This window comes from Tamandua tetradactyla, chromosome 6 (assembly GCF_023851605.1).
Source record: "Tamandua tetradactyla isolate mTamTet1 chromosome 6, mTamTet1.pri, whole genome shotgun sequence".
Classification (NCBI taxonomy): Eukaryota; Metazoa; Chordata; class Mammalia; order Pilosa; family Myrmecophagidae; genus Tamandua; species Tamandua tetradactyla.
The window spans coordinates 128,880,199-128,907,047 of NC_135332.1; the positions used below are offsets into that span (position 1 = coordinate 128,880,199).

At 35.9% G+C, this 26,849-nt stretch overlaps 1 protein-coding gene across 5 annotated transcripts in view; it reads left to right on the top strand.

Annotated features, from left to right (window-relative positions):
- The window catches only part of E2F5 (E2F transcription factor 5), a 51,062-nt gene that overhangs the window by 22,903 nt on the left and 1,310 nt on the right, over positions 1–26,849 (top strand). For 3 of the 5 annotated variants that reach the window (XM_077167121.1, XM_077167124.1, XM_077167123.1), the window contains 6 exons: positions 12,789–12,898; positions 14,501–14,662; positions 15,948–15,991; positions 17,456–17,520; positions 18,627–18,891; positions 25,226–25,273. In XM_077167121.1, coding sequence (XP_077023236.1) covers positions 12,789–12,898; positions 14,501–14,662; positions 15,948–15,991; positions 17,456–17,520; positions 18,627–18,891; positions 25,226–25,273 — 694 coding nt within the window. The remainder of the gene's footprint in view (positions 1–12,788; positions 12,899–14,500; positions 14,663–15,947; positions 15,992–17,455; positions 17,521–18,626; positions 18,892–25,225; positions 25,274–26,849) is intronic. The other 2 variants (XM_077167122.1, XM_077167125.1) reach the window with 2 other exon arrangements.

Below are 26,849 nucleotides of genomic sequence, written 5' to 3' on the forward strand. Positions count from 1 at the left end.
TTCAAATTACCAAGCCCTGGTGTCTGAATTCCTTGATGGAGGGATTCCACCTGAGTTGGGCTTCACCCCTCCCCTGGGGAAGGCACAGGCTCCAGACAAGCCCCCAAAAGAGCTCACTTCTGCCTATGCCTGTGGCAGTTGCAGCCTGAAAAGTCCTGCCGCTGTATCCAGAGGCAGTCAAGCCTTTGTAGATACACAGCCACAAAAACCTCTGTTTCCTTCTTTTTTTTTTCCCCCTTTTTCTGTCAGTCCTGCCCCCTTGGCGCTGGGGCAAAAATGAGCAACCTCCACTTTGATCAGGTTCACCTAAGCTGGGGGCCTATTTTTAGTAGTCAGAATTTGTTAATTAGTTCCACAATTGGCATTTGATTGTGCCCAGTCCCTGCTGCTGGTAAAGTCCTTTCCTTTCCCCTCTGGGAAGTGACCTGTGGGGGAGGGGCACTGGCTGCCGCAGCTTTGGGAACTCATGGTTCAGGGGAGTGCTCACAGCTGGTCCAGCTGGTCCAGACTGGGGTACACTGTGTGTCTGGTCACTGACGTGGCCCCAGGAGCTGTTCTGTACTGTTTCTGGTTATTTAGTAGTTGTTCTGGAGGACGAACTAGAACGCGCACCTTGTTAAGCCGCCATCTTGACCCGGAAGTCTCCCCTACAAATACTTTTTAGTTAGCAGCCCACCATAATCCGAGATGTATCCTGGCACTACACCAAGCCATAGGGAATTACAAGGCCTTGTTCCCATTCTGGACTCCAGGAGTCTGGGCTATCTAAATGAGCTATCCAGAGAGGCTGGTTCAGACTATGAGTTACAGAAAGTTAAGTTTCTGTACATAATAAACCTCCCTACCTTTGATCTGTACAACAGCAGAAGGTCTAGAGTACATACACTATCATCTTTTAACCTGCATTCTAATTTACCTTAGACCTAGCAAGATTAGCTTCATTTTAAACTCTAATTGAGGCCTGATCTCTTTCTCAGTAACTTCAATTGTTATTATATATAGCTGCACTAACTTTTAGGTCTGCAGCATTCCATTTCTGGAACCCGAGTGTCAGAGAGCTACTCAGAGTTCCAAGGAAATACCACCTGATACACATTATGGCTGAGTGTCTTGGAATCAAGAAATATATCCACAACTTCAGACCAAGTGTGGCTGCTATAAAGGCCCACAGTCCAGGTTCTTTATTTTTTAATAAGTATTTTCTGAGAGAGACCTTAGCATATTTTTGTTTGTTTCTGGCCCATTCTACAAAACCCATTGTCCCCAGTGTTTATTCAGTTCATTGTGTGCCCCTTGATGTCCTTTTTGTTCCGCACCAAATTCCGTCATAAATGTATCATATAAATGTACTTCTCAGTCATTGTACCCTTTGGCTCCCTCCATCTATTGGGCATCGTGGATAATGTCCAAAATAAACAAACCATGTCCTTCAGTATCTTCATTTGATTGTACAATCAGCAGCACTCTCAATTTTAGACAATTTTCATTGGTCCACAATGACAACCAGCAAACATAATGTCACTTACTATCGAATCAGAACTACCCCTTAGCACCTCCTCCCCCACCCCCACCACCACCAGTTAGTTGCCCCTGGTAATGCTGTGGTCCTGTTAACTGTTGGCCATAGCATACATTTTTAGTTTTCTGGCTATATCCCTCTACTCTTTGTCCACTATCCAACCATTGAAATAGTTCATGTGAGAACTTATTTATAATCTTAAACTGAATCATTGGGATACATGGCACTATACATTCCCTTTCAATCATATTCACCTTCAGAATGGCGATGTTACTTATAAACCCACTAATCAGTTATCATTAGGTCTATCTGTTCCCTTGCGTGTAGATGCAACCTCTTTGGGCAGCCTTTCCTCCATCTCTAGCTTTTGTGTACCTCTAGGTGTGGTATATATACTACAGTGTAACCTCTGAGATTCCCTTTACCAGAGTCATAATATCGAAATCATGCAGTACCTGTTCTTTTGTGACTGACTTACTTCACTCAGCATGATGTCCTCAAGGTTCATTCATGTTGTCATGTTTGGGGACATCATTTTATCTTAATTGCTGTATAATAGTCCATCCTATGTATATTCCATGAATATTATTTCTTTATTAACTCATTAAAAGTTTGAAAACTAGAGAGCAAGACAACTGGCTTCTCAGTGGGGTTCTTCGTGCCCTGTGCAATGAGAGAGCATATTCAAAACGAGTGATGTTGAGAAGGGCAAGAAGATACTGGGCCGAGTGCCACACTGTGGAAAAGGGTAGCAAGAACAAGACTGAGCTGAATTGAATCTGCATGGTCTGTTTGGGTGAAGACAAGTCCCTGGATTCTCTTGCACAGATGCCAACAAGAACAAAGGCATCACTTGGGGAGAAGAGACACTAACGGAGTATTTGGAGAATCTCAAGAAGTACATCCCTGGAACAAAAATTATCTCTGTTGGCATTAATAAGACGTGATAGCTTATCTCAAAAAAGCTATTAATGAGTAGTTGTTGGCCACTGCATTATTTATAACAAAACATGTGTGCTGGTGTGAAATGTCAAAAAAAGAAAAGCCATGTTTTAATCCTAATCCCATTTTGTAAAGGCAGCCACCTCTTCTAGCCCCTATTCAGTATTGTATGTTTGAAACTATAATTAGATCACCCCCCCCCAGATCTGATTTAATCAAGAGTGGTTGTTAAGCTGGATTAGCTGGAGGCATGTCTCCACCCATTTGGGTGGGTCTTAATTAGTTTCTGAAGTCCTATAAAAGAGGAAATATTTTGGAGAATGAGAGATTCTGAGAGAGCAGAGCAGAACGACATAGCCACACGAAGCAGAGAGTCCACCAGCCAGCGACCTTTGGAGATGAAGAAGGAAAATGCCTTCCAGGGAGCTTCATGAAACAGGAAGCCAGGAGAAGAAGCTAGCAGATGATGCTGGGTTCACCATGTGCCCTTCCAGGTGAGAGAGAAACCCTGACCGTGTTCACCATGTGCCTTTCCAGATGAGAGAAACCCTGGCTGTGTTCCCCATGTGCATTTCTGGATGAGAGAGAAACTCTGGCTGTGTTCGCCATGTGCCCTTTCATTTGAGAGAGAAACCCTGAACTTCATTGCCTTCTTGAACCAAGATATCTGTCCCTGTATGCCTTTGATTGGACATTTCTATAAACGTGTTTTAATTGGGGTATTTTCTTGGCCTTAGAACTGTAAACTAGCAACTTATTAAATTCCCCCTTTTAAAATCATTCTGTTTCTGGTATATTGCATTCCGGAAGCTAGCAAACTAGAACATGTTTTATGAATTTTTTTGTTTTTACATGTAACCATATTTAAATTGAGCTCATACACCAGAATTCAGATCATTAATGGATGAAACAATGTTTTTGTTGGACAATCCTGAGTTAAATAAGATTGGCTTATAGTTAAATGAATGTGATCAAGCTTTTTGAATTTTGATAGTAATTTTGGGTTAGCAAGTGCTATTGCTGTTTACCCTTTCTAAAAATATAACTGGACTTGAGATTAAGTTGAATAAGTAATGTTTAACTTTTCACAAAGTTGGTAAATGCCAACTCATAACCTATAGGAATTGGTTTTATATTCAGATGTATATAACTGGTTTTACAAATATATTTAAATACTAGGGAAACCCCTTCACTATCTCAGAACAAGGAAAGACTTACCTGATGTAATAGTTGGTGTTCATCAGTCTGTTTAAAAGCAGGTGCTGATAATAAGGTAGCTATGCCCACTTTGTCTTTTTGGTCTTAACTGTGTCAATCTAGTTAAAATTCTCTGTATCTAAAAGGTTGCTTTTTATTTAACAAAAGGCATTTTGGTATGGTTTATATATAATACCAAATAAAGAATGCTGAACACTTAAAAAAAAGTTTGAAAACTTTTTCAAGAATGTTAACAATTTTTTAAATTTTCTAACGAATTCTGTCTTTTGTCCATTTTTAAATTTATGGTCTTCATGTTTTCTGAGCCATCTATATGAGCTCTTTGTGTATTAAAATATTATCATTGTTATATTTTTATGCTTTTCTCTGGTTAATTCTTCTTTTATATAACTTTAAATTATTGAGACAGTCAAGTATTTATTTTCCCTTTTTATTTTTCCTATAGATTTGACACTTAGAAGTTTCCAGTGAAGGATATTTTTGACATTTGGATGTGTGTGTGTGTGTGTGTGTGTATTTGAGCAGGGGCCACAGTAAGTTTAGGGGTTTTAGTCAGTATTCAGAGTAAGCTGTAGTCACAGTTTTGAGAGCAGCTGAAATGAGATAGATTTGACTTGGTTCATATTCATCTATAATCCTTTTGAGATTTTTATTATTTTAAAAGTTATATCTCACTAGTTTAATCAACTTAAATATGATGAGTCCAGGTATCTAGAACACATTGTTTCTCCAATGAGATTTGAGGTAATGAGATTTTGTCCATATTTGGGTTTTCTGATTAGCTGAGGATATAGCTCTGTTAATAATATTACTACTTAATAATAATTTAATCATTCATTTGCAGTTTTTCCAAATGCATGATACATGTCTTTGTCTTAAATTGAAAATTCTGTGTATGGTTTTAGTTTTGGGGTAACACAGGAGAATCATGATGGGTATTCTTTTATTGTATTCTTTAGAACTAATAGCCTCAAAGATTTTGGAAGTATATTAGACTACTGCTATGCAAAATACTAAGTGGCCCTGCTTTCTATGCTTTGTGAATTTTTGTATCCTTTTTATAGTTTCTCTCCTGTCCCTTAAAGGCTAATGGTTCAGTGGTTACTTCAAATTCTCCTTTGAATTTTGAAACTAAATAGCTCCAACTGTTAAGAATCATATGAAAATAGGAACTCCAAATGGGGTGAACTCTGAGTAGTAGAAATATACCTTTTCATCTATTTTTGCTGTTCTGAATCCTTTTCACCTGTTTTTTAGTGCTTGACTGTGTTTTGATTTATTAAGGTTAATGATTCATACTAGAAAAGTAAGGTTTGCTGTAGTACATTCCATGATATGCCTTTCAATGAACAATATTTTATTATCACTTCTGGTGAGAAATGGGATTAATAATTATTGTAATAACTAACATGAATGTACTGCTTACCATATGCCAGGCACCCTTTGCTGTGTTTTGTCTGTTAACTCATTTAATCTCACAACAACAGAGTCTTAAGGAACTTGCCCAGGGTCACATACCTAACAAGTAGGGCCCATGCCAAAACCCAGGTTCCTAACCTCCAAATTCTGCTGCCAGCAAGGTGAAAATACTAGTGGTAGAATATAAGGTGCACACTTAATTTTGTTCCTGTTTTAGAAAAGTAATATAATGTCATAAAAGAGAATTTCCAAAGCAAGCAGTGGAGAACTTAAGCAGTCTCTAGATCTAGCAGTGTTCAGATTTCAAAAGTTTTACAGGCTTTTCCTAAAAAACTAGATATTTTATCAACTATCCTTTCTTTTCTTCTGAGTAGTTTTGTGACTTGAGATAGTAAAAATGAAGTTCCTCCTAAAAGTTTATGCAGAGTTCGTTAAAAATGAAATTTTTTTAAATTGGAGCTTTATGCCTTTTAAAAATATTTGAGTACAGAGCAGCAGTTAGTTTGGGGTAGCCAAGCCACTGAAGATTTTTGTTGTTGTTGCTGAGAGACCCCTTTAAGACAAGATTCTGATTGGAAAGTAAAACACTGATTATGTGCTTAGTGCTACTTTTGGAGGGAGTTCTTTGTGTCCCTGTAGTTATTTATTTTTGGTATTCAATTTCCTTATTGATTTAATATCTTTTGCAGAACCATTGAAAGCACACAAGTGGCCTCTTATAAGAACCCTTTCCCTTTTTCCCCCATCTTAAGAAATCTTTCTTTTTTCAGACCTCTTACAACACTTGATCTCTACTTCAAGATGGGACTGTCCCATTTTTTAAACCACCTAGGGTATCAGTTACAGTCCCAGTGCTTTAGATATGTATGCAACATTTGTATTGCTATTGGTTATTATTTTTGAATGAATGATTAAGTGGAAATGAAGATTTGCTTTTTCAGCCCATTTTATATCCTCCAGATGAAACCTCCTCTAGACCGCAGGGGTGGGTACTTGTTGACTTGGTTATTCAGTGCAGTCATATAGCTTGGGAACTTTGAGTAGTGTACCAATTTAAAGTCTTTAAAAATAAGTCTTTTATTCAAGCCCATTTGAAAATGCTTTACAAATTTATTTCATGAATATATAATTAATGATAAATTCTACCTTGATTAGTCATTAGTCTTCTGAATATGTTTCCTATAAAAATTTGTAGGAAGTTTTATCAAGCTCTTGTGAGCATTAAATTACATAACATCTAAGATCCTAGTATACAGTTATCCCATTCTTGGCTTATGAAAGGTTTACCTGTAACATGGTTTGGACTGAAGGCATTCTGCATATTAACTAAGTGTTTGAAATTAAGGAATCATCCGTTTAAATCTTTGACACTTACTACAGGGTAAGTCAACATAAAATACTGCATGGCAAGATTGAAAGTGAGTTCACTCAGTTTTTGTTTTTTTTTTGTTTTTTTTTTTCTTATTAGAATGTTATAGGCAGTTTCAGTGCATCATACTTGGGCCACTCCTACTTTATTTCCAGGAAAAACCTGTCCCTTGTGCATGTATGTGCACTTGTGTGTAATTTATTGATTTTATACAGTGTTTCTCTTGCACTTTTTAAAATTTTGGATTCTGGCCTCCTCACTGTAAGGTTAGTTTCTGAACCACAATAGGTACTTCATGAAGTGCCCATGTATTGACTGACGTGGTCCTGGAAGAGTAGTACAAAGTACCTGATTTGGTGATGGCGAACCTGAAAGATGTTTTCCAAAATTACTTTTTTGAATGCCCCCACACAGCATCCCTGAACAAATAAACCTCAACTAATCCTAACTCAGATAAAGCTACCCCAGAATCTTCTTTCCTTTCACAAGTTGATACTGGGTCATAGGGGACTCATTTAAATCGAAGGGGTGGGGCTAGTGGGTCCTTTAGCCCAGTTTGCACTTACATGCTGTCTCTCCCTTCTCTCCTGTTTCTGTTTTAGTTTTTGTTTTGTGTGTGTGTGTGTTCTGCCCACCTTTTAAAAGTATCACAAGCTTTAATTTTGTTCAGCCTATAAGCATTTCTTTGTTCACCATTCGTGAAAGATCATATTATTAGAAAAGTATTTCATATGTGAAGGTAAGATCTATTTATTTCAGAGTTATGTTTTTTATTTTCCTCTGAACTGACTTAGTTGGGGGCAGGATACAATTAGATGTTTCCTTTACAGATGTATAGGTCAAAATCTGTTATTAAAAAATATAACCATTGAGGGCGGGCTGCAGCGGCTCAGTGGCAGAGTTCTCGCCTGCCGTGCTGGAGACCTAGGTTCGATTCTGGGTGCCTGCCCATGCCAAAAAAATGTAACCATTGATAGTAAATTTGATATATATGCTATAGTGGTAAGTGAGGTATGGGGGTATGGGCAGGGAGGCCCTAAAGATGGTAATTTAACTTTCCTCTGCCTACCCCTTACCTGTACCCAGGCAGTTCTCCACAGCTGGAGGAGAATACACAGTGACGCCTATGGATCTCATTTAATTTATGGACTCTAACCTCAAAAAAAAAAGTCCAATAGTAATCCAAACACAGGGAGCCTTGACTAAGAATGAGAGCCTTTAATCCTGTACAGCTTAATGTAGTGCTTGTATATATCCCAGAGTATATAAAGCAGATAGTCAAAAAGTATTGGAAAAGTCCCTTGAGGGATGGGAGAAAAATATAGAACTATTTATCTTTACCACTGGGGAAACCCCTGATGAACGTGTCAAACATTATGGACACCCAAATCAGTAGGTCAAGCCCTTGATCTTGAGGCTTACCTTGTGGAGCTTACGTATGTACTGGAGAAGCTTAGCCTACCTATAGGTATGCCTAAGAGTTAACTTCTGGAGGACCTCTTTTGTTGCTCGGATGAAGCCTCTCTCTGTCTCTCTAAGCCCAACTCTGCAAGTGAAACCATTGCCCTCTCCCCTATGTGGGACATGACATGACATCCAGGGGTGAAAGTCTCCCTGACGGAATGGAAGATGACTCCTAGGGATGAGCCTGGCCCTGGCACTGTGGGATCAACAATGCCATCCTTACCAAAAGGTGAAAAGAAGCATAACAAATAAGGTATCAGTGGCTGAGAAAGTTCAAATGGAGTCAAGAGGCTACTTTGGAGGTCACTCTTAAGCAAGCTTCAGCTAGACATTGCTACCTATCATAACTTGCTGTGGTTGTTAGATTCACTTGTCAACTTAGCCAGGTGAACCTGCTTAGTTCTGTTGCTGCGGACATGAGCCAATGGTACGTGAACTTCATCTGTTGCTAATTACATCTGCAGTGGGCTAGGAGGCGTGCCTGCTGCAGTGAATGATGTTTGACTTAATTGGCTGGTGCTTAAATGAGAGAGCACAACATAGCACAGCCCAAGCAGCTCAGCATACCTCATCTCAGCACTTGCAGCTCAGCCCAGGCCTTTGGAGATGTAGAAAGAAATCACCCCGGTGAAAGTTGTTGGAACCCAGAGGCCCAGAGAGAAGGCCAGCAGAGACCATCCGGTGCCTTCCCACGTAAGAAAGAACCTCAGTGGAAAATTAGCTGCCTTTCCTTTGAAGAACTAACAAAATAAATCCCGTTTTATTAAAAGCCAGTCCATCTCTGGTATGTTGCATTCTGGCAGCTAGCAAACTAGAACACTTGCCAAACCCCAACCAAAACCATTCCTGCCAATCCTAAAGAACACCTAGGGCATTATATGAGATTATACAAAGGTTCCATGCACTAGGATAACTTTCCAGAAACCTACAACCTCCACATTGGTCCCAGGACCACATAAGTTCTGAAATGCAAAGGGCCAGCCTCTCCAGAATATCAACTAGTTCCATACCCCTACCCCATATTATTAACAACCCCTTCCAACATGAAAAAATTAGAATGAGCATAGCCCAAATACCCCCAAAGAGTGGGAGAAAGATCAAGGTGATGGTGGAGTATACAGAGAAGTTAGAGTTCAACAAATGAGTATGATTGCTGAATCATTATACTGATATTTGTTTTAGGGTCCAGTATCTTAGAGCAGCTAGAAGTAAAAACCGAAAATTGTGGAATTGTAACCCATACCAGACTCTGAAATTTGTTCTACAACTAATAGTTGCAGTGTGCTTTGAAATTTATTGTTTTTTTTTGTATATGTGTTATTTTTCACATGCAAAGTTGACTGATGATCAATGCACAGCTATATGATGATATTGTGAACCATTGATTGTACACTTTGGGTGATTACATTCTGTGTGATTATATAATATATAATATATATCAATAAAAAATAAATAATGAAAAACAAAAGGGAAGCAGATTAGTAGCTGCCTGGGGTCTGAGGTGAAGATAGGGATTGACTGGGGAGGCTTTCCAGGAGCATTTCATGCTTGATTTATATCTTCACTATGGCAGTGGTTATGCGGGTATATACACATTTGTCAAAACTCACTGAATGGTACACTTAAAATGGTGCCTTTTATCACATGAAAAATTTAAAATTTTATGTAAATTATGTAACTAGTTTTATTTTCTTGTATATAAATCATGTGAATTTTGTTTTATATAATTTTTTTACTGTATGTAACTTATTTTATTGTGCATTCATCCTTTTATTGTATCTAAATTATCCCTTAACCTATGTGAATTAAAATTATGAAACTTAAAAAAAAAAGGTACGTAGTGCTGCCCAGCAATCCTATACTACCTACTTTCTCACCCTCCTACTTGAGTACTTCACACTTTTTCCTCTCTTAACTAACACCCCCCCTCCACCACCACCATTCTACCCTCAATCTGGGGTTCTCAGCCTATGAGAAGGGAAATTCTATTCTCTCGCCCTCCCCTATCAGTAAACCTACCTGCATCTGCACCTGCATACCTGCCAATGTCAATTACAAATATGGCCAGTTTCTATCCAAAGCCAATCCCTGTACTTGTCTGGTTTGCATCCACCTCATCTTCAGTTACTCAAATCAAGAACTCTGAAGTCATCTTTAACTTCTCTGTCCCCCTCTCTCTCTGTATCTGAGACTAGCTTTACTTTTAAAATATCTCCAGACTTTTCATTTCTCACCACTTCCACAACTGTCACCTACAACAAAGCCATCACCATCCCTTGAGTGGATTATTGTCACTGCCCTCTCATCAAACTCTTATCTTCCACTCTTGTCCATAGAAGGTTAAAAAGAATCTTTTTAAACGTGAGGCAAATCACTCATGTGCTCAAAACTTTCCATTGGTTTTCCATGTTCACTAAGTAAAAGCAGAAGCCTTTACCATGGCCTGCAAGACCATAGTAAAACATAATTTTTTTTATGTTATTAAAAACATAATTTTTTTAATGTTATTAACCTGCCTCCCTTCTTTGAGGGCAGGAGCACAAATGTATCCATAAGACCCAGAACCATGTGTGGCAGAGTGGGCAGTGAACAAATGGATAGGGGATGGGATGCAGCAGATTTATTCATTTTCTGATTCTGTTCAAGTATCAAAGTCTTGAATGATTTCACTTAAGCTTTGAAGAATTCACATGCAACTTTTCAAAAACTTGCTTAAATAAGGCCACAGTCTTACCCAAAATCCTGTTTCTACCCATATTTGATGATTATGCTTTTATTAGCCAATATTTGAGTATTTACTGTGTACCAGACATTGTGCTAAGATTATCCAGTTTAATCCCACAATAATGCTATTCAGTTAATTTGTTTTTACCTCATCTCACAAAAAAGGAAGTGAAGCTTAATAATAAGCTTAAGAGACCAGCTGAAGATGGTATGTGGCAGAGCTCAGTGTGCCTAACTCCTGAACCTAACTTCTTAAGAATTTGTTGCAGCTGCTAACATAAAAGCTTCCTGGAGATCCTTGTTAAGTGCTATGATCTGTACATGTTGGTCATTTAAATGTTTATATACAAGTTAAGAAAAGCATTTAAGAAATAATGTTTAGTTTTGGAAATCAAGGGTTAAACTTTTTATTGTCAATATGTATATGAGATACTTCTTTCTTTTTTTTCGATTTTGAGCTAAAAATCAAGTCTCATGGCTATTAACCTAATGAGCTAGGACAGCTCTTGTCTGGTTTATACACACATGTTCTAATACCCAAACTGGCAAGCTGTTGCTATGGCTGTGGAAGATTTTGTGTGTGAGTACATAGATATGAAGCCACAGAGCTGTGGCTTGGAGTGCTCTGGGTAACTTCACAACAGGGTCTCTCCAGAAGAAAGTAAGAAATGAACCCTCAGCATCAGTTTTTATTAACTTTGCAATACACTGTTGTACTTCAGAAAAACAGCATCAAATTCAAGAACAGAATCTCTGAAAGTAGATAAAATAAGAAGGAAATTGCTAGCTACAAGGAAAGGGATACCAGTGAAACTACCCCTAGTGCTACTCTTAATTTTCTGGTTCTCTAGAAGAGATAGTGCCAAGAACTTTACCATTCATTGTTCTCTTTGCCATATCCTACCGACTGCCCAGTTTGAGGCAGGTATCCCCTTACTGAAAAAAGGACTGAGTGACTGGACATTAGTAACCTTTTGCTTTGAAGCACAGAAAATTGATTAATAGAACTGGCATGTCACATTAGGCACCAAATGTCTGGCAAATCAACAGCTGTCAGTCACACTTTCTCCCAGAGGAAGGCAGAAGATCCAGGTAACAGTGTGCTGTGCTAGGTTTTAATAGGAGCTACTTTTTTACAGAATCAAGAAAGTAGTGATGCTCCAGGGAGCTGGTAACCAAATTGTATGAAACTAAATCCTGTCCATTAATTCAGATAATACACTGAGAATTGATCTACTTACCTCTTTCATCGGTTGGGACATAAATGTCTTTTTCTACTCCTATGACAAATCTTAAAAAGTGACTCCACATTCAAGATAGGCTGATGTCTAATTCACTGAAAGTTCTACAGGGAGACCTCTTTAAGGTTCTGTTTGGGGAACGGGTGTCAGAAATGTAAATAGGAACTAATCAGAAGAACTGGAAAATGATTTTCAATTCATTTATAACATGATAGCGTGTAATATTTTTGTGAGCATGCTCTTATCTAATGTGAGTGAATGTACCCATTTTTTGTACAGTATTTGCTAGTGCTACAACCTTGTGCTATTGTTTTTTATTTCTTTTTGATTTTGTGCTGTGTTGGGATTACATGCATCATTCCTCCTTTTTCATTTGGAGTTCAGAAATGAAAATGGTGTGTTTCAAGGTATTGCAAATCTGTGTATAATTTAGAATTTCCTTCCAAGTATCTTGATTTAATTACCAAAAAATTGCTAAGATGTAATATTTTTAAAGATTCAAAAATAATTTAGGCTGTCTTTAGATGAGACTTATTTATGAACAGAGAAATAAGATAGAGAATGACATGGATAGACAATTAGTAGCTCCTCCTCAGGATTAGTCCATAAAGTGACAAAGTATTACTGTGATTTTATTTTTGTGGACTTTGTGTCATGACCTCCTTTTTTTTTTTTATTCCAACATTCGCTCGCTTTTAAATGGAATAATTTCTTTGGTAGTTGCAACGTTTGGGAAATGCTTTGAGCATATGCAGCTATTCCCAGTCAACTTTCCGGATTAAATTTGGGAATGGACTCATGCTATGAACTTACTCATCAACTCTTTTTGGCTTTAAAATACAAAATGTCCTTTATTTCATTGTTCTCTTTGTTTTTTTCTTTTTAAATATAGGCTGCAGATACTTTGGCCGTGAGGCAAAAAAGAAGAATTTATGATATCACCAATGTCTTAGAAGGAATTGACCTGATTGAAAAAAAGTCAAAAAATAGTATCCAATGGAAGTAAGTTACAAACCAATGCCTTTTCCTAAAACCTTTACTTTTCTTTCCCAGTGCTCTATGAAATCTGATGTTCTAACTTTTGTCACTCCTAAATCTTATTCAGCCCTCTGTATGTCATACACTGCATACTACATATTAATCCTTCCCTGCCTAACTAATATAAATTACAAATATAAATCTCCTACTTGATAAAAGATATTTGTGTCTCCAAAATCAGTATGCATAGCATTTTCACAGTCCTTTATGGACATGGGCAGAGCAGTGAAAAACTTGAGTCACCTGACTAGCCTGTTTGTTTCTGTTTGAGGTTAAGCAGGTCATTTCTCTGCTCTCTTCTTTTTATTCTTAAATTATAAACAAGTGTCATTTTTTATGGTTTTGTTTTCCATTGGAGAGTTCACCAAATGACCCCCCAAGCATAATGCTGAAATGCTGTCTAGTGTTCCTAAGTGTAAGAAGGCTGTGATGTGCCTTACTGATAAAAATACATGTTAAGTAAGCTTCTTCATTCAGGTGTGAGTTATAGTGTTGTTGGTCCTGAGTTCAGTGTTAATAAATCTATGTCTTTTTTAGTGAACTCTAATTACCACCCCCCCAAAGTGATTGATGATTAATTTGCTTAAATATATGTTCAGTGGCTTTTTTTTTTTTTTGTATGCTTTTTGGCAGGGTCATATTTTATTATTTTTCCATGTGACTATCCTGTTATTGCAGCACCATTTATTGAATTTTTGTTGATTTGTTTTTTGTTTTTTTTGCTTGTTTGTTTGTTTTTTGGGAAGTCATGGACCGAGAATTGAACCCTGGTCTCCCACATGGCAGGCAAGAATTCTACCACTGAACTACACTTGCACCCCCGTTCAGTGGCTTTTTAAAAATGTTGCTCTAAAATATTCTGAAGATAATTATACTGTTTCTAGATGAGGTTGAATGGGTCAGTCTCTAGCTGACTAAATGTAACCTGAGGCTTTCTAACCCTGTATTTCCCCTAGGGGCAATAGTTCAGTATTCACCAATTCAGTGTTCTCAGGAACTTTATAGAACATAATATATAGAAAACCTTGAATAATGAGACTCAGCTGTAATTGTTGGTTGAAGTGCATGCTGTTATTTATTAACTATTGAACAACTTTGACAAACTGAAAACCAAATACTTCTGTTCTTCAAGTTTTGTCCCTTTGACCTTATGTCTTAGGGGTTTTAGCCTAAAATTTCAACAAACTCTTCAGTGATTATAATTTATTTTACCAATATCTCAGACCATATCATGAGACTGTCAGATGTGACTAGCTTTGACATCCTTATGGCACCTGTTAAAAATCACTTCCACATGACAAATTCCACTTTAAGAGCATATTGAGAATTTTAGTGATTGGTTGTTCTTGTCAATAAACTTTCTAAGTGAATATGTCAGGTTTTCTGGTTTTTAAATTTTCTAATGATTTCACATTTAATATTTTGAAGAGTAAAGATTTTTGCCTTGAATATGGTACTAAATAAGTCAGTTTTATTGCTACAAAAGTTATGTGGTACCCAGGTCTAAAACTGGGGATATAATTTTTTTTCTGATACTGGGGATGTTAATTCTTAAATATTTTTAAGAGGTGTTGGTGCTGGCTGTAATACTAAAGAAGTCATTGATAGATTAAGATATCTTAAAGCTGAAATTGAAGATCTAGAAATGAAGGAAAGAGAACTTGATCAGCAGAAGTTGTGGCTACAGCAAAGCATCAAAAATGTGATGGATGACTCCATTAATAATAGATATCCTTTTAAATAAATTATACAGATACAAATAGTTATAGAGTATGTATTTATAGAATATGTCTTTCCAGGCTGAAGGTTAGTTGCTTTATTCTAGTACTTTTAGAAAGTTAAGTTTTTAAACTAAATATAAAGTTTTAATTTGATAATATTCTTCTGACAATTTATACTAAAAATGTACATTTTTAACCTTTTTAAGTTATGTGGTACATGCATTAACATTATTCCTGCATTGCATTGAGGAAAAAAAAGATTCATCAACTTTAGATCTACTCATTAATAGGATATAATATGCTAGCCAAAAGTATGCTTAAGGATTTGTTAATATTGGACTTCATTGTCAAGTGCATAGGTCTGTTAGAATGATTATGATCACTGTCCTAAGTTGTAAAAATTCAGTAGTTCTCTAAGTTCTGAAAAATTAATTTTGGTTTGAAAATGAAATATCATGGGTTCACAATCAATCCAGGATACCTTCTGCCTAATTAGCCCAAAGATAGTACCAGCTGGCAGACAGGGTTCCAAGGGAGGAAAGAAACATTGGTGATATACTCCATGTATTTCTTACAAACCAGTGTCTTAAGTATCTGTGATTCTTCTGATTTGTGAACTTGCCTGTACTCTTAAGGTAACTTTTATATACATTTTAATTTGTACCACCTCCCGTAAGTTTTTGACTAAAGATGTGCAGTATAACTTTATTTTTCATGTTGTCTTGGATTTTGGTAGATAAGTTCCAGTATCTCACTTGTTATTTCCTTTCTATTGATCAGAGCTCCTTGGAGTTTGATAACAATGGGAGTTTTCAAGTTGTGCTCTGAGAAGTCCTATGATTCAAAAACCATTTAACTAGTTAATCTTGAATTTTGCTACACTGCTTTCCAAGTCCCCGATTACTGAAACTATGACCCAAGAAGATTCTCAACATAGAAGTGTATACACTTGCTCTCTACTCCTACCACCAGCCTCCTTTCCCCACCCATCCTCCACCCTGGAGAAGCCCTTGTCTCTGTGAGGAATGTTCACTGTTTGCCATCTCCCTTCCAAGGGTCCTCAGATGTCACAAAAATCAGAAGCAGCTTTTTCTCAGAGCAAAGGATGGACACTTTATAGATCTTTATCTGATTGTCTTTGCCTTTCCAGAGAGAAGAGTTTTGTTCTTTTTAATCAATGGATAGCAGCCCTTATATGTACTTAGATTTTATCTTAGCCTTCAGATGTATCATCTTAATTTAAATGCTAGACTTTGATTTAAGTGTTGTTCCTTAACTTTTTATGATAGTACATTTTCCTATGTAACACATGAAGACATCTGTAATTGCTTTACTGGTAAGTACTGTTAGCAATTTTTTTTAAAACATTCTTCCTCTGATCCACCTCTTTAATGCAGAGTAATTCAAACCTAAGTCAGTATTTTCAGTACTTGCGGACATTTTGTCTCACTCTACAGTGTTGTGTATTGATGGGCTGCTTTTGTTTCTGTTTTCATGATGATAACTGCTTTTACAGCTTTTACTTCATTTGCCTTCATTGGTAGGTACAAGCTGGGTGGGTGATGAACAGGAAGAGGAGGGGAAGTAGAGTCAGAAAAGGGTTAAGCATCAATCTCAAAGTCAGTGTCACTGACAAAACCTGCACATCAGCCACTGTGCTCCATCAATTACAGATAGCAACTGTGCTGCTCCCAAGTGGAACCCAAAGAAAGTGTGAAGAAAGAATTATATGAATTCATTTTATAAACAGGAAATTATATCCACTCCTGTTCTATTACTTACCCCTATTTTTTCCCCTTGAAATGACAACATAATGTATTAATGATTAAACTGGGGATTAGTGACCTACTTTTTCAAAATTATAACACAAGCAAATTTTTTGTATTTGCCCTTTTTTTTTTATGCTGTATGGTTGGGGTCACATTTCATTCTTTTTCCCTCTGTGTATCCCATTATTGCAGCACCATTTCTTGAATTTTTGTTTGTTTGCTTTTTGGTTTTTGGGAAGTGCACAGACCAGGAACCCAGGCCTCCCGCACGGCAGGCAAGAATTCTACCACTGAACTACCCTTCCCCCCTTGCAAATGCATTTATATTTCATCATACATGCCCTATTAAAAGGACAGCCTTGTATATTACACATACAAAAAAACTATGCCATACATCTTTTCAAGTAAAATTTGACTTCCCATCTGAGACTATGTTGGAAATATGTGTGGCTTTATTTCTCTATTTTTCCACTAAATCTCCTGAGCTTTCAAAGAAAGTTTGGAGAAAGTCTAAATCTAAAATTTGATGAAGACTATTGTAGACTTTGGCTTAAAAAATAATTCACTTAAGCTCAAGATTTTACTTTATCATACCTGATTTGTATTTTCCCTAGCCATTTAAGTAGCTCAAATATTCCAAGTAAATATGTTATTTAATTAAAGCTAAAGTATTTTAAGAATCTGAAACTTTACCAGGGACCAAAGTCATCTGCATAATTTGAACTGAACTTGTTAATGAGAATAACAGAGTTAATATTGAGAATTTATTCTGTTCTAGGAAGTACTTATATATATAAGCTATATATATATATATATATATATATATAATCTCATTTAATCCTCAGATCACAAACCTATGCAGACTATATTTCCCCCATTTAACAAAATTAAGAACGGAAGCCGCAGATCACCTGGCTAATAGTCTGGGCTTCAAACCAAGCATTCTGACTTTAGAGCCCACACTCTCACTATATTGCATGAACAACAATATTTCCTGACATTTTTAACTTTTTTTTTATTTTTTAAACTAGGTGATACACTTTTGGCCATTCAAGCACCTTCTGGTACACAGCTGGAAGTACCTATTCCAGAAATGGTAGGTAAGATACTTGTGTATGAGTGGGAAAAATGGATCTGTTTCAGTAGGGGCAAACATATTTTCTTTATCTGAACATGAGCTAATAGTCTATAAGCACTTCCTTTCAAGTTATCTGAAAGTGTTGATATCTGAACTTGGATTTCTTCAGTATTTGGGTAAAATTATAGGGGAAGCGTCTGAAGAACTCATTTAACATTTTGATTATAAAGAGTATTTTTTCAATTTGATTTTATTTGAACTAGAAGGAAAATCAGTTATAATAACCACATCTATACCTGAAATAAAAATCCTAAGTAAAGAAAAAAGTTCAATTTAAATATCAACCTAATAGATTGCTTTAAATTGTCTTTTAAAAGTCAAAAATTTTCTGGCTTTTTCCATCAAAAAATATAGTGGCAAAATGCTATATATAAGTTCCATGATTTTAGTTTTTAGATTCAGATTTTAAGTTTTTTAATTTAAAGTTATGGCAACCAAAATATGAAGTAGAAAAAGGCTACTTTATTATCTACCCCCTCTTCCAGGTGTTCTAGAGATTTGTATTTAGGACATATATTACTAGATTATGAAACTTGAGGATATTTTACTTTTTTTGATATGGAGAGATTTTATATGTATATCTCTAGCAAAATCAGTTGTCTTTGTGCTTGCTGAATGAAAAAAAAAGGAATCCTGACTTGTGGTGAAAGTTGCTAATTAGGATGGCATGTTGAGATGACAGCATCCATGATGGCCTTCCGCAGGGGATGGAGTCCAAATATATGAAGGATGTTTGGAGCACTGCTGACATGTATTTTTATTTTACTTTACTGTACTATTTTGTACAGTAAAGATAAGATGGTTGCCAGAATTCCATAGCCAAGGGTTTCTGATGATCTGTGTTTGAGAAAAGTTTACTTTGGGGGGACAAGGGTTTTGAACCCTCAAAAACCTTTTCTATCCTTGGTTTCTAACCTTAGGTTTTGACAGGATAATTCTTTTTGTTGAGTGAATTTAGTTAGTCCCTGACAGCTTTGTCCAACTCATTTTTAATGTAATACCAAGTTCTGAGGTACCTAGAAATGTTAACATGTATTCATTTGTTCTACCCAATAACTTCAAAGGGCCAGAATGGACAAAAGAAATACCAGATCAATCTAAAGAGTCATTCAGGACCTATCCACGTGCTACTTATAAATAAAGAGTCCAGTTCCTCTAAGCCTGTGGTTTTTCCTGTTCCCCCACCTGATGACCTCACACCTTCCTCTCAGCCCTCAACTCCAGTGACTCCACAGAAACCCACCCTGGCTAATCACAATTTGCCTGAGCAACCTGCATCTGAAAGAAGCCAGAACCTTCAGCATCTACCAGCTACAGATATATCATCAGGTGGGTTTAGGACTTTGTTTTTAAAAATTAGAGGGTATGGGGGTGGGGGTACAGCCTATTACATATTAAGAGTTGATGATTGAGCTACTGAATTTGTTAGTTGTACTTTATTTCTAATATTTAAATATCTAATAAAAGAAGCAAAATAGTAAGTTTAATTTAATTCACAAGTATTTGGTTTCTCCTTTATGTCCAGTGTCAGGTTAGGTATTATGAGGAAAATTTTTAAATAGAGCCTGTTTTTAATTATATTACTACAAATAAGTATCATAGGCAGGATATATTCACTTAGTGTGCATATAAGTCTGTAAACAGCTATATACAATTCAGAAATATGCAATCAGGAACAATATAGTATGGTTAAGACTGTATAGAACTATGAATATTAAGGAAATATGGGCCAAGGTTTGCTGTTTTCCTAGAATACTGTTTTTGGTAAGGTGATCTTTAAGAAAAAACTTTCCTGAGTGAAACCCAAAGGAATTAATGAGGTCAGATTAGGTACTAGCTAGTGAGATTGAGTGCACTTAGAAATCTAAGTCCATGTCTCCTTGAAGAGTGCCTGTTTGGTTTAAGCCAAATTTGTTCCTTTTCCCCTTTTTACTATTTAAATATGTCAGCTTTTATCTAAGATCCACTTTGTTGAGTTCTTTTGTCTTCCTAGTAACTTTAGGATGAACTATTGAAATGTATTTTTTTACATTTAAGAAAAATCAAACTAAGGTAGAATGCAGAGACTTATGTCTCAGGTTATCTCCATATTCTTTATTGTCATACTTTTTATTTGGGAAGCTTAAAGTAAAAAATGTCCCAGTTGCAATTATTTAGGAACTTGCCTTCCTAAATTTTTTCCTCTCTGAAATGATCGACAACTAAAATACAAAAAATAGGGCATAAGGGCAAGGTCCACATCTCCTACATTTATAAAAATTTAAGAGTAATGCTAAGGCTAAAATATGATGATGACAGTGGGAATGGAAATGGAAATGAACATATTTGAGAAATATTTGTTTGGTCAAAATAAGTAAAATTTGATCCGTGAGATCTGGAGATAAAGTTATAGGAGTAATGGCAACAAGTTTTAAGGTTGAATGATTGGGAAAATTATAATACAACTAACTGTAAAACAGTCAGTTTTGGGAAAACAATGATGAGAAATCCTTTAGTCTATGACATCATGAATAGTGTAGGTGCTCATGAAATTGATATGGTGAGACATGTGCATGATGACGCAATGGGAAAGTTGGAGTTGGAACTCTCAGGAGGAAGAATAGTATGGAGTTCATGGATTTAATGAAATCACCCCCAAGCCTTTAAATGTGCCAACAACATTCATTATAAGCTATGTGCAGATCTCTTTTCTGGGTCTGAAATGGGAATAAAAGAGTGAACAAAAAAATCACGCTTATAAGCATTCTACCCAATTGCCCTGTAAGGTATGAAGGTATTATATTCATTTTACACACATAATTCAGCACTGTTAATTATACTCAGTAAATGTGATACCATCAACTCTCTCCATTTCCAAACATTTACAATTAACTTAAATAGAAATTCTGCACAAATTAAGCATCAGCTCCCCATTCTCTACCCTCATTCTATCTCCTGGTAATCTATATTCTAGATCCTAACTCTGTGAGTTTGCTTATTATACTTAGTTCATATTAGTAAGATAACACAATATTTGTCCTTTTTTGTCTGCATATTTCACTCAACAGAACATCCTCCATGTTGTCACATCCATCAGGACTTCATTCCTTCTTGCTGCTGAATAATAATCCATCATATGTATATACCACATTTTGCTTATCCATTCATCAGTTAATGGACAGTTGGGTTGCTTCCATCTTTTGGCAATTGTGAACAATGCTGCTGTGAGCATCAGCGTGCAAATATCTGTTTGAGTCTCTTCTTTCAGTTCTTCAGCCTGCTGGGTCATATTGCAATTCTGTGCTTAATTTCTGATGAACCACCAAACTGTCTTTCACAGCAACTGCACCATTTTACATTCCCACCAGCAGTGAATGAGTGTTCCTCTTTCTCCACATCCTCTCCAACACTTGCAGCTTTGTTTTATTAATAGTGGCCATTCTGGTAGGTGTGAAATGATAATCTCATTTTGGTTTTGATTTGCATTTCCCTAATAGCTAGTGATGTTGAGCATCTTCTCATGTGCTTTTAAGCCATTTATATTTCCTCTTTGAGAAATGCCTATTCAAATCTTTTGCCCATTTTTAAATTGGGTTTTCTTTTTATTGTTGATTTACAGGATTTTTAAAATATATTCTGGATATTACACCCTAATCGGACATGTGGTTTCCAAGTAAATTTCTCCCACTGAGAAGTTCTTTTCACTCCCATGACAAACTCCTTTGCACAAAAGTTTTCAATTTTGAGGAGGTCCCATTTCTCTATTTTTTGTTTTGCTGCTTGTACTTTAGGTGTAAAGTCTTAAGAAGCCACTGCCTACCACAAAATCTTGAAGATGCTTCCCTGCATTTTCTTCTAGGAGTTTGATAATCCTGGTTATTTGGGTCTGTGATACATTTTGAGTTAATTTTTGTGTATGATGGGAGATAAGGGTCCTCTTTCATACTTTTGCTTATGGATATCCAGTTCTCCCAATAACACTCACTGAGTAGGAATAACCCAGCTGAGTGGTCTTGGCAGTCTTGCCAAAAACCAACTGGCCATAGATGTGAGGCCTGTTTCTAAACTCTCAGTTTGATTTCATTGGTCAATATATCTATCCTTATGCCAGTATCATGCCTTTTTGACCATGGTAGCTTTGTAATAAGCTTTGAAGGCAGGAAGTGTGAGTCCTCAAACTTCATTCTTTCTTGTCAAGGTGTGTTTGGCTATTCAGGGCCCCTTATGCTTCCAAATAAATTTAATAATTGGCTTTCCTATTTCTGCAAAGTAGGCGCTGGAATTGTGATTGGGATTGAGTTGAATCTATAAATCAATTTGGGTAGAATTGACATCTTAAAAATAGTCTTCTAATCCACGAATATGGAGTATTCTTCCATACATTTTTAGGTCTTTGATTTCTTTTAGCAAGAAATCAAAAACTACTTCTTTTGTAGTTTACTATGTACATTCTTGGTTAAATCATTCATAGGTATTTGATTCTCTTAACTGTTATTCTAAATGGAATTTTTTTCTTGATATCCTCCTCAGATTGTTCATTAATAGTGCATAGAAATACTACTGATTTTTGTGTGTGCATCTTATATCCCACCACTTTGCTGAATTCATTTATTAGTTCTAGTATCTTTGTTGTACATTATTAGGATTTCATATGTATAGGATCATGGCATCTGCAAATAGTGAAAGTTTTATTTCTTCCTTTCCAGTGTGGATGCCTTTTATTTCTTTTTCTTGCCCAACTGCTCTAGCTAGAACTCCTTTTACAATGTTAAATAACAGAGGGGACAGTGGGCATTCTTGTCTTGTTCCAGATCTTAGAGGTGAAGCTTTCAGTCTTTTACCATTGAATATGATGTTAACTGTGGAATTTTCATATATGCTCTTTATCAAGAGGAGGAAATGTCAATTAAGTGTTTTTATCAAGAAAGGATGCTGAACTTTGTTAGATGCCTTTTCTGCCTTAAATGAAATGATCATATGATTTTTTCCTTTCGTTAATATAATGTGTAACATTAATTTTCTTATGTTGAACCACCCTTGCATACCTAAGATAAATCTCACTTGATCATAGTGTATTAATTTTTTTAATGCGTGATTGGTTCCAATTTGCATGTACTTTGTTGAGAAGTTTTGCATTTATAATCATAAGAGAAATTGGTCGGCAATTCTTTTTTCTTGCAATATCTTTATCTAGCTTTATTATACAGTGATGTTAGCCTCATAGAATGAGTTTGGTAGTGTCCACTCCTTTCAATTTTTTGGAAGAGTTTGAGCAGAATTGTTATTAAATCTTCTTGGAATGACTGGTAGAATTCACTTATGAAGCCATCTGGTCCTGAACTTTTCTTTGTTGGAAGGTTTTTGTTTTTTTAATTTTTTTTATTAATTAAAAAAAATTTTTTTTAATGACAAGAAAGAAACACAACCATTGTTGGAAGGTTTTTGATGACTGATCAATCTCTTTACTTGTAATTAGTCTGCTGAGATCTTCTATTCTTCTAGAGTCAGTGTAGGTTGTTTGTGTTTCTAGGAATTTGTTCATTTACATTATCTAATTTGTTGATCTACAGTTGTTCATAGTATCCTCTTATTATCTTTATTTCTGTGGAGCCAGTGGTAATGACCTCCTCTCATTTCTGATTTTATTTTTTTATCTTTATTATCTTCTTTTTTTCTTTGTCTGTCTAGCTAAGGGTTTGTCAATTTTATTAATCTTTTCAAAGAACCAACTTTTGGTTTGTTAATGTTCTCATTTTTTTATTCTCAAATTCATTTTTTTCTGCTCTTTGTTATTTCTTTCCTTCTGCTTGCTTTGGGATTAGTTTGCTGTTCTTTTTCTCTTTCCTCCAAGTGTGCAATTAGGTTTTTTATTTTAGTTTTCTTTTTTTTTTCTTTTAATGTAAGCATTTAAGGGTATAAATTCTCAATACCAGCCTTGCTACATCCATAAGTTTTGAGATATCTTGTGTTCTCATTTTCATTCATCTCAAGATATTTACTGATTTCCCTTTGTTCTAGTTTGCTAGCTGCTAGAATGCAATATACCAAAAATGGAATGGCTTTTTTAAAAAAAAGGAATTTAATAAGTTGCAAGTTTACAGTTCTAAGGCCATGAAAATGTCCCAATTAAAGCAACGCTATAAAAAATGTCCAAATTAAGGTAACAACAAGAGGTTACCTTTATTGAAGAAAAGCCAATGAAGCTCAGGATCTTTCAACTGGAAAGGCACATGGCAAACATGGTGACATCTGCTGACTTTCTCTCCAGGCTTATTGTTTCATGAAGCTCCCCCAGGGGCATTTTCCTTCTTCACCTCCAAAAGTCTCTGGCTGCATGGGCTCTGGTTCTTGTGTCTCTCTCATCATTCTGAAGCTTTCTCCAAAATGCTTCCTCTTTTAAAGGATTCCAGTTATGTAATCAAGACCCACCTGGAATGGGTGGAGTCACATTTCCCTCTAATACCCACAACTGGGAGAGTCACATCTCTAGGGAGAGAATCTAATCAAGTCTCCACCTAAAGCTCTGAATTGGGATTAAAAGAAACGCTGCCTCCATATGATGGGATCAGGATTAAGCCATGGCTTTTCTAAGGTACATAATCCTTTCAAACCAGCACACCCTTTTAATTTCTTCCTTTGCCCATTGATTGTTTGAGAGTGTGTTGAACTTCCACATATTTAATTTTCTAGTTCTCTGCCTGTTGTTGATTTCTAGTTTCATTCTTTTATGATCAAAGAAAGTGCTTTGTATGACTGATGTTTTTAAGTTGAGACTTGTTTTGTGACCTAACATATGGTCTATCCTGGAGAACGATCCATGTACACTTAAGAATGAATATCCTACTGTTGGGGGTACAGTGTTCTGTATATGTCTGTTAGGTCTAGTCCATTTATCATAGTACTCAAGTTCTCTGTTTCCTTATTGAACCACTGTCTGGATGTTCTATCTATTTCGTCCTTCAGTTTTCCCAGTTTTTGCCTCATGTATTTTGGGACACTGTGGTTAGATATATATTTATGATTATTTTATCGTCTTAGTAGATTAACCCTTTTATTAATATCTAGTGTCCTTCTTTGTCTGTGAGTTTTCCATTTAAAGTCTATTTTGTCTAATATTGGTGTAGCTACCCAGCTCTTTTTTGATTACTGTTTGCATGGAATATCTTTCTCCATCCTTTCACTTTCACCCTATTTGTGTCTTTGAATCTAAGGGTAAGTCTCTTATAAACAGCATATAGTTAGATCATGCTTTTTTATCCAGTCTTCCAATTTGTATCTTTTGATTGTGATTAATCCATTAACAGTGTTATTACTGTAATGCATTGTTGAACACCTCAAATACTATTTTCTGAACTAAAAAGTTCTTATATATTAAATACTTTCATGACTGAATTGATCATTGTTCTGGTGACTTAAATTTTGGTGACTCAAGATTTCCTCTTTATCATAAAACTGGGAATTAAATTCATTATACTTTCATTTCTTCTTCTCTTATATCTAATTTGGAACATTCTATGGAAAAAATACCCAGTATAATCAACAATACTTTATTTCCACAAAGTTCTAGTACTTTGACTTTGCACTTGCTGAACAAGCTGCTGATTGGACTCTTTTTAAATATAACCACCTTTACTGTTAAGATATAAAAAAAGAACATAACAAAACTTTATATTTCTGTTTCCAGCAGGATCTATTAGTGCAGATATCATTGATGAGTTAATGTCTTCTGATGGTAAGTAATTTAAAATTTTACTAGCCACCTTACATCAATAATGCTTTTCTAGAATTTAAGTGGCACATAATTTTTTAAGTGAGGAACTTGTATTTTCTAATTGCTTAAATTTACTATGATAATTCATAAAAATTCTCCCTTAAAGTAAATATCCTTCAGAATGTATTTTTTTCTACAGTTTGAGGGAAAGGAATCCTTATTACCTTCACTGAATAAACACTAAGCTTTTGGCATACTAGCCCTTTTTACTCATGTAGAAGCTGACCCAAAAAGAATATCTAAATCAACAGGTGATCTGAAAACCCAGTTTTGTATTACATGAACAATACCAGAGATTAAAAAGTGAAATGCCACAAGTTTTGGAAGTTATGAGAATTTCAAAATGTTTTTCTGTGTTTAGTTTTCGTTTTGTTTTTTTTTTTTAATTATGAGGCAATATTAAAGCCCCTGAATAGTATGAAGTACCATCCAAGGAGAAAGCCATGTGATGTAAATATATATATTTTTGGTTCAGTTAGGTGACAAAGTTCTCTGATATAAAATACCTTTATTTGGTGTTGGATTAGAGCATTCTGTAATTAAGAACAATGTTGTTCTTCCCCGCTAAACCTAAAAGACTAGCAATCTAAGAACACGTTCTCTGCACTGAATCAGTCACCACAAACACTGCCTTACCCCAGTGTCCCTTACCTGCCTGACTCCTCTTGAAACAAGTTTGCAGCCCATGTTATAATCTTAAAGATGGTCACTCAAAAGCCACTGCCCATTGTCTAATCACTCCTAGTTGAAGTATGAGCCAATTTAAGGCTCCTCTCTTCTACGCAAATAGAGTTTGGAATGGAAGCCATCCAATGAACAAATATAATTTACTCATTTGTCACTGACACTAAATATTAATGCCAGAGAGAGAAATATTATTGTTTTGCACTTTGAGGCATGTTTATTCACTCTGAATTTGTCATTCTAGTTATTTTTAATTGAAGGAATGAAAGGTAGGCTCAAGATTCAAGGATAACCCATCTGAATTTTACTTAAGAGCTATTAAGTGAAAGCTCATAAATCATGAGCAAAAGCTCAAAACACTTGACTACCAACTTATCAGAAAGTAATTTACTCTAGAAACAGGGATCATGAACAAGTTGGACGAAGCTGCAACCCAGAGGCTAGTTTGGTATCACAGGCTACCAGAAACACATTGAATTAAAAAAAAAAAGTTGGGAACAAAAGAATGAAAAACATCGTACCAAGGAAAGGGGGGACAATAGTTTGCTAGTTATTACTTTGAGGTACCATAAGTTCTAAGTTATCTACCCTTGTTTCAAAGTGCTGGTTATCAACCCTGACTTTAAAGTTCAACCTGGGGAGCTTTAAAAAAATGTAGATTGTCAAATCTCCATCTTTAGAGATTTAAATGAGGAGGAATAAATCTCACCAAGACAACTTTTCCAGTGTCAAAGGCTATCTCAGCTGTTCATAAAATTTAGACATGAGGAATTCCAAAGTTTCCATTTTTTCTTAATCTTGAGTCATGCTCACATTAGGATGATAAAGAATACCCAGCCAGATTCAGAACAAA